Raw genomic sequence first — 8,712 nt, forward strand, 5'->3', positions numbered from 1 at the left:
AACAGACACAAGAAAACACGAACTCAACATCCAGAAGCCACACAATGAACAGGCCACGAGTTTGCCTGCCAGCTGCTTCGCACTGCTGCTCTCAGGGGGTTATTTTCTGTATGTACATTTAAAACTACATTTATCCCTCCGGTGACTTTGAGGCCATGGTTACCCAGGTCCAAGACACCCGTCTTTGCGGCTAAGCAATACCACTGAACACAGTCACAGGCTGAGAGATCAGAGTGACCTGTTTCCCAGTACTTGGGATAGACCATTTCAAACCACAGCTCGTTTCAGTCCACGGCTCCATATTTAACTGCTGTCCCCCGTAATGAAAGCAGCAGAGGGAGGCGGGGGTCCCTCCGTCGGGAAGAGGATGATTTATAGGCTCCTACCTTGTTGGAAGGCTTCATAGCTACTGAAATGACAGGATCGGGGATATGAATCGATTCCTGCAGGGACCATAAAGGAAGAGATGATGCCATTGAGTTGCACTACAGCTGGTGAAGGGTTTTCTCCAGAGTTGGGTCACAAACAGGGATGACGTGTGCCATGCTGCCAGCCATAGCCCTCCCAGCACCGCTCCCCGGCTGCAAGGTGATCTCTGGATTTCACACTACTCACAAGACTCTGTTTCCCATCTCATTTTGTAAATATATATATCTAAATAAACCCGATGTATTTCAATACATGCACAACTACAGAGCTTAATCCTTTTGGGCTGCAGAACCCACTGCTGACAGCCCAGAGCAGTTTGCTAACGCTGAAGGATTCGTATTCGATGCCAAGCACAGAAACAGCCGTGAATCTCTCCTGCACGTCCCATACTTGTATATTCAGGTCCCTTGAGGTATAACAAGTAATCACAAAAAATGTTTGTGGTTGCATATACATCAAAAAATATTTAAACATAACGAATGTTCACAGACATTTACCCCGAGGCACCGGTGAATTCCAAGGCACGAGGCATGCGGAGGAGCAGCGATACTCACCATGGAGATGTCGGTACTGGTTTTGTCGGTGAACGTGTCCCCGCTAGCACAGTCGATTCCGAACAGCGCACAGATGTCTCCTGCATAGACCTCACTGACATCCTGAAGAAAGGAGAGTTTATAGGTAACAGTGAAAGACACATTATGAACGACGCCTGGTTTGAAGAATAGATATAAGTACTGTGGATGAAGCTTGAAGATAATCTCCTCTGAAAACTCCAGCTTTGCCAAAGTGCTCTGAACATCTTCCCTCTCTCTACTCAAAGCACAAAAGGAGACCCCAGCTTGGAGGTAACTTATTGCTCTTCAGGGATCTGAAGCAACATGCTCTAGCTCGGGCAATCCTGACCCGCTGTCAAGCTCAGCAATTTTAAAAGGAAAGGGGAGATCTGCAGCAGTTTGGAAATCAAGTTTCACTTTAAGATTCAATATTCAATAACCAAAACTTTTTTGTGTGTTTTGCCAACCTATTCCCCCTCTCCCGGAAGTGTGGGCTATCACCTCAAAGCCATTTTATAATGCTTCCTGGGCAAAGAGTCTTCCACCCCAGTGCAGATCATTCCAGTTTCTGTACAGCTCTACTAAGTGCTGCCCGCAAGTATGAATGAACCACAAAAGCAGAAATTTGACCTATTGCATCGCTCAGAGATGGCTGAAGAGCAAGAAGCTCATTTAGGAAGAGTGGCTCGATGGAGTCGGTGGGGACCGTGCCCCAGCGCTCACCTCCATGTTGTCCGAGTGCATGCGGACCAGTCGCTGGACACGCACTCTCTTCCCAGTCCGGGTGTTGTAGATGTAATCGGATTTCTTCAGCATCCCCTGATAGACTCGAATGTAGGTTAACTGCCCGAAGCGGCCGGCCTGCAACCGAAAGGCATTGGCAGTCAGCTGTAAGGCTTCTGCAAGTCAAGCCCACTGCTCCTCAAAGCGTCCTCTGCGCTGACCAAGTGTTTCTGGTTTGAATTTACACGCATGTGGTTAAACCTGGGCACTTTTCCTCTCAAACTTTCCCATGTTCCATTATTTTCAACTTCAGACAAAACCAGGATTTTTCTCCAAAAGTATTTGATACAAGCAAATAAACCCTCCAGGCTTTAACTGAGAAAATCAGGAATAATTTGAGGCATTTTTTGAACTTCCCAGCTGTCAGTTTGATACATTTGAGGGTTTTACAGTTTTTAAACTGAAGTTATATTTAAATTTAATTTAAACATAAACAGATTTTAGAAATTGTTCCACAATTGGCACCACCTGTTTGGACTTGCCCTGTTTTCTACTCAAATCACAAGTAAGGAATGCACCAGCAGCTTACCTCCAGTTTAAAAGCAAGGCCTATGAAAGGCTGGGAATCATCTCGAGCAGAGTTCAACAGGAACTTGGTTTCATCCTCAGAATCCCTTAAAAAGGGATGGAGAGGGAGGTTACGTCATGAAGCAAACATGGCAGCCTCCTCTGAAAAAGGAGCCCAGCCTCAAAAAGTCCCAAGGACCTTCAGTTCCACAGGTTTGTAACTGAAACTCAGAGATGCTCAATGTACGTGGCACCCAAATGCTCAGAAAGGATCTGGCAGAGCCTCAAAATGAAGGTGAAACTATGACACCACCACTAGTCCTTCAGATCATCCACCTATTTTGCCATGGAAGCAGTTGATCATACCCTCAGACACCACTCAGGAGCACGTCCACATGTAGAGTGAAGAAAGAGACGTCGCAGTAACTTCTGACGGTGCTCATGAGCCACGTGAGAAGCCGAAGCCGTGACTGGGACGTAAAGAGCTGTTCAGTGGCTCTAATGTTGGGCTTCCTAAGCATGAAGGTACCATCTAGCTCAACCAATACATCTGAGGGCTGAAACCTTCTTTACACCTTCCAGATGTGCTCCCTCCTCTGCCGTAGGCGCAGTGTGAAGGGTGGCCTTAATGTCTAACTTAGAACTGTATCATCAGACAGTCATTTCTCGAATTTAACATTTCATGCGTGTTAGCGACACCAGTACAAAGTGTACCCCGCAAATGGGGGACAAGCTCTCTTCAGCTGGGAGGTGGCATTGTTTAATACCAATGGTAAACGATGGTGTATGTTGTGAGTAATTCCTCCCGCTACACGTGACACTGCTCTGGAAGGCGGCTCCCAGACTGCTCCGTGCACTTACCCCTTGTTTAGAATCGCGTAGTTCTCAACCTCCGAAGGATTGGGGAGGTACTCCAGGACAGCGTCCAGCAGCGGCTGCACTCCTTTGTTCTTCAAAGCGCTTCCCACCAGTACCGGGGTGAAGGACTTCTTCAGGGTGGCTCTTCTGATCGCCAGCTGGAAAACACCAGAGCATGACCCTGCTCCCTCAGCAGGTGCAGGAGCCTGGCGCAGGACCAGCCCTGCAGCAGGCAACGTTCTCTTTTTGCCAGTCATCTCTACTCCTGGAGTAAAGCAGCTGCTCCACACAGCCTCCCCTACACAAGAGCTTCCCAGAAAGCCTGCTCACCAGCATTCTAAAGAAGCAGTAGGTATTTTTTTCCCCCCTCTCATCTTAAACTTAAAATTGAAAATGCCTGAGCTAAGTATCGAGATAACCCCAAAAGAGTCAGAAAAAGTTTCTCCATTCGCTGCTGGTGGAGTCAGGACTCTGTTTCTGTTTGAGGTGTCTTGTTCCCCCTATTTAGTTACAACACCTAGTCAGATTTGTGAAAATGAGATGAGATGCTTCAGCATCTTTAAACTATGGCAAGGTCTTCCGCAAGAGGAGTCAGTTGGGGAAGGGATATTTGGGTAAGTGCCAGGCTCACTGAATCATCATTTTTTGATGAAGAATGCTTTAAAAGCACGACAGAAGAACCTACTCACATTCATCTACAGACCTGCTGAAGGTGCACCAACCGTCTTGGGAATGTTTCCAGGACATCCTGGCAAACTGAGCAAGACAAACCATCTGCATGGTCACCATGTGCTTTTTCAGTGCCTTTTACCCAAGCATCACGTGGAGCTGCAGAGCATAACTCAGCAGCAACAGCTTCCGCAACAGCGATCGCAGCCATCCTCCCTCAGGGTGGACAAACCTGTGCCTCTCCCCACACTGCAGTTCATGCCTGAAGCCAAGGTTCCTGCTGTTAATTCCTGAAGCCAAGATTGCCGCTAGAGGATGCCACCTCCCTGCGCCTACCAAGGCCCTTGCTCCCACCCAGAGCAGCTCCTGTCTTCTTCGCTAAGCTAGAAGGAACGAACCGTCCTTGCTAGAGCGCGATAGGTAACCACATCGTCTAACCTGCGAGTACCCAAAGGTTGTCTTCGTAATGGACAAAGCAGTGGTTCCTCAATTTGCTGATGTAATGACTTTGCAGAAATAAGACAAGGCCCAAGGTCCTACGCCAGCGATCCTGCTTGCCCAGCCCATGCCTGTTCTCTAGGAACGTGGCTGTGCTGACACCCGGCACTTCCACTGAGCCATGTATTTGCAAATGAGGCAACATCCCTGCAATTTACCCTCCTCCACAGCTACCCGGGGAAAAAAAAAAGTCATTTTATTTTCACACAGAGCTGATTGTCCCTCAGTGCCCCCTGTGCACCCTTGGCCCAGTGGTTCCTGGAGCACTGCATTATGGAGAGCAGCAGATTAGGTGCTCTCTAAGCAGGTGATCTTCAGCAAACATCATGTGCTACGACTGCGGCAGCCAGGAGTGATACTGAGCATCATTTCCACAAAAAGGTATTTTCAGTGGAGACTTGGCCGCCGGCCCCTGAAAGAAAATCCACCTTCCGGGACGTATTAGTACAAATTAACCGATCTGCGGTACTGGAGCCATCAGAGCTGTAATTAATTGGCTTTCAGAAGTGGGAAGCAGAGGCATGCTGAAGAGACAAATTTATCTTGGTAACAGCTTCCCTTCCCAGCAGGAGCAGTCAAAAAGAGCTTCCTGCCAAAACCCTCTCACCTCTTCCAGCAGCACAGCGTATTCACGCCAGTACCGCTCCCTCTGCCAGACAGAGCGGGCAGCGTCCAGGGACGTGAGCTGTGAACCCTGACGGGGCCAGGGCTCTGCACAGAGGATCCAGGCGCTGCTCACCCACCGAAGACTTGGAACTTCGCTACCCAAGCTGCGTTTAAAGCAGCCACCTCAGCGATCGCATCCGACTCGAACTCGGCTGCCCTGGCAGGCCCCGCTCAGAGAGGCAGCTCCTGCTTACGGTTATGTCTCAGTTCAGCTCGTCTTCTTCAGCCACAACCGAGGCGCCCAGCTGCAGGTAAGGGAAGGCAAAAGGAGGGAGCAAAGCAGGCTCGAGGCCCCAGGGAGGCTCCGTGCAACACCACTGCTCAAAGACAAGCTGCTGTAGCTCCAAGAGCCACTCTCTTTGGAAAAGCAGCCTGCCTGCACGACTTCTCCCCCTGTAACGGGCTCTTTGCACCTCACACTTTGATTACACACATTAATAAGCAAGTGGTCTCCTGTAGCAGTTTCAAATCTCTGACTAATTAATAGCAATTAACGGCGGGCACTGGAAGATTACTGCTCTAGTTAACTTCCAACGCTAGCGAGAGGTGTGCCAAGCACACCACTAGAGCAAATCCCAGCTGTGCCGAGATCACACAGCCCTCGGCGTGGCTCCCGCACACCTGCGGAGACACAAAGCCCGCAGGCTGCTGCGGGTTGGGGCTGGCACAGCAGAAGCAGGTCCAAGTGCAGCACAGGCTCCTCTGGAGCCTCCCACTCAAGCCATTCCAGTGCCCTTCTCGTGTACTTCATCCATTCACTTCAGATGTTAAATCAGTGCAAGTACAGAACGAGGCAGGACTTCCTACACACCTCAGGGCATCTCCACAGCTGACTGGCTGTGGGACACAACGCTGTTACAGCACAGGGCACCAGAATGACAAAGATGACCAGATGTACCTTTGAGCACACACAAGCTCAGACTTTCCAGTGCAAATCAAAAAACCCACCTGGAGCAGGTCCTCCACAGGGAGGGAAGTGGGAGCCCACCTCTGGGAGGTGACACTCAGACCAGTAAAAAAAATTTCTTCAAGACTTCATAAAATTTTTAACTAGGGGAGAACAGGGACACGGAAGAGTGACCCAACAGTGCTACAGGAAGAAGAACCACAACAAAGTTACCTTTAACTCAGCAGCTGTAGGAATCTTCTCTTCCAAAAACAGCTCCCCAAGCTGCTCATCCGAGTTAGCGACGCATTCGATCAACTCCCGACGTCTCTCCGCAGCCTCAGCTCTGAACTCCACTGGGATTTCATCATACCGGACAGTCTGGCTGCACAGACACAAATACAGTATCAGTGAACCAACCCGTCCGTCACCAGTCACTGGGGTGACCAGCCCGGCCACGGAAAATTCACCCTTGACATGGAGATTGGAAAGAAACCACAGGAGAGAATCGGTGTGTTGTCTGTGATGCCTTAGCAGGAGAGTTTCTTCCCGCTCCCTCCAGATGGTTCAGCAACAGCAGGTTTCACAGCTTACCCGAGTGCACCATCGAAATATATAGCTTTCTCTTCAATCAGATCTATGACTCCTTTGAAGTTTCCCTCCAGCCCCATCGGAATCTGAACAAAAGCTGCGTTGTGTTTTAACTTGGATCTGAAAAAGTGAGAAAACAGAAACGAGTTGAGGAAAAGAAGTCCATTTCCCTGTGTGTGCCCCAGGTGGTCTGTGAACAACGTCCCACTGCTCACAATCACCACCTCTGGTTCTTTGGACAGTGCCCAGAATGTCCCGACACTGACGGGAACCGCCTCACTGCCTGTTCACCGGGGCACCCGCCCGCCCCACGCTGCGTCCCAGCAGCCTGTGGGACAGCCAGCAGTGCAGACTGGTTTGAGACCACTTCCCTCATTACGGGAGCTGCTTCGCCCTTAATGCACGTCAATGATGTTCTCGTAGGTGCAACCAGGCACAGAGAGACTGCAGGGAGGGAGCCAGCAGGACTTCTGGTACCCCACCAAGAAATTGCCCGCCCAGCGTGGTCTCCTTGCTGTGAGCTGCAGCACCTTTGCCACCAGGATACAGGTGACAATTAACAGGCTGTTTTCAAAGCGGCTTCACATAGGGTTCCACCAACAAACTAAACCCCAGCTCCGGGTCGCCACAGCCTGGGCTGACACTCACCTTTGGTTTTCTTCAGAAAATATAGCCTTGTTATAGGTCAGACAGAGATTTAACCTCAAGTCAGGCGTTATCCTAATCTACGGACCCCCCAAGAGAACCCTTTCCGATGTCCTGAGAATTAGCCTGCTCTGAGAACAGGTCAGTAGTATTTCACGTGAAGCAATGCGCACCTCAGCTGCTGCACCGCTCTGGCCGGGCTAGAGCCCTGCCTGTCCAGCTTGTTGATGAAGGTTAAGAAGGGCACGCCGTAGCGCTTCATCTGCCTGTTCACAGTTATTGTCTGGCACTGAACTCCTCCAACAGCACAGAGAACCAGAACAGCTCCATCGAGAACCCGCAAAGACCTCTCCACTTCAATCGTGAAGTCCACGTGTCCTGAACGACAAAAAACCCCCCTGTTATTCACAGATGACAAAGGGTGATGAGGGGTTGTTTCCTCACAGCTGCAGAAAAGAGCAACAGCCACCAGAATGGGTCTCCAGTGCACAGGAAGAGCCACGTAGCTCCACTCCAGCAACTACACGGCGCGGTGTTCTCTGCACATGCGAAGGAACAGCGACCGTAACGCTGTCCTTACCCGGCGTGTCGATGATGTTGATGTTGGTGTCTTTCCACATGGTGTACGTGGCTGCAGACTGAATCGTGATTCCACGCTGGCGCTCCAGCTCCATGGAATCCATGACGGCGCCGACTCCATCCTTACCTTTCACCTTAGGAAAGAAAGAAAAAATTTACTCCCAGGGAGTTCACTAAGAATTCTGCATGTGCAAACGGTGCTTTACACACTGAGCCCCTTCTTCCACGCAGTGAGGAGACGCAGACATGGCAGAATCGCTAATAATTCTTCGTCTACAAACAAGCTTGAACTTTTTTGTAGCTTCATCTGCAACTTTAATGCTATCTGCTCTCCCGAGGATCGTTCCTGAAAAAGGCTATCAGAAATCTGCAGGAAATCACGCTCCGCTGTGAATTTACCAAGGTAACACACCTGAACCCAAGAATGACATCCCTGTGTTCTGTGTTTCTCACAGTCACCTTTGACTGCATCAAAAGGAACATGGACCTTCCACTGGGTATTTACCATGGAGATGGAAAGGGAGGGGTGAGACTTGAAAAAGTGTTCTGAAAGGGGGAGAACGCTGCCATAATGGAAGGATTCCTTTAGATCCTCTTGCCCTCCGCTTCTTTTAAAGGGCTATCAAGGAAACCAGTAGAACTTTAGGATTCCTTCTCCAGCTTGGCCAGAGGAGCCTCACTGGGCCCACCAAGTGCAGCTCCCTCACCCCACCCTGCATGGTGCGGATGAACAGGTTGCGGCACCGTGGCGATGGCAGCCAGCACACTCAGGCCACGGAGCCGCTCTGCTCTGGATCCTCTGAACACCCACCTCATGCATTTGTGCTATCCTGCCTGTATAGAAGAGGATCCGCTCCGTCAGCGTTGTCTTCCCTGAGTCGATGTGGGCCGAGATTCCAATGTTGCGGATCCTCTCATTGGGAAGGACTCCTGCGGAACAGTGTCTGCAGGAGTTCAGCACCAACTGAAAGGCAAGAGATTAGACGTAAGGGAGAAATTCTTCACCGTGAGGGTGTTGAGATGCTGGCACAGGCTGCCCAGAGAGGC

The 8,712-nt window shown here is 50.2% G+C and overlaps 1 protein-coding gene across 1 annotated transcript in view; it reads right to left on the reverse strand.

Annotated features, from left to right (window-relative positions):
* Window positions 1–8,629, reverse strand: part of GFM1 (G elongation factor, mitochondrial 1) — a gene marked incomplete at its 5' end in the record, with an annotated part of 9,501 nt that extends 872 nt beyond the window's left edge. The window contains 10 exons of the mRNA XM_010141636.1: window positions 361–443; window positions 984–1,085; window positions 1,707–1,844; window positions 2,296–2,380; window positions 3,135–3,289; window positions 6,085–6,235; window positions 6,445–6,561; window positions 7,260–7,464; window positions 7,667–7,799; window positions 8,477–8,629. Of these exons, the coding sequence (XP_010139938.1) occupies window positions 361–443; window positions 984–1,085; window positions 1,707–1,844; window positions 2,296–2,380; window positions 3,135–3,289; window positions 6,085–6,235; window positions 6,445–6,561; window positions 7,260–7,464; window positions 7,667–7,799; window positions 8,477–8,629 (1,322 nt within the window). The remainder of the gene's footprint in view (window positions 1–360; window positions 444–983; window positions 1,086–1,706; window positions 1,845–2,295; window positions 2,381–3,134; window positions 3,290–6,084; window positions 6,236–6,444; window positions 6,562–7,259; window positions 7,465–7,666; window positions 7,800–8,476) is intronic.
* Window positions 8,630–8,712: the final 83 nt, after the last annotated feature.

This window comes from Buceros rhinoceros, unplaced genomic scaffold, assembly GCF_000710305.1.
Source record: "Buceros rhinoceros silvestris isolate BGI_N320 unplaced genomic scaffold, ASM71030v1 scaffold30018, whole genome shotgun sequence".
Classification (NCBI taxonomy): domain Eukaryota; kingdom Metazoa; phylum Chordata; class Aves; order Bucerotiformes; family Bucerotidae; genus Buceros; species Buceros rhinoceros.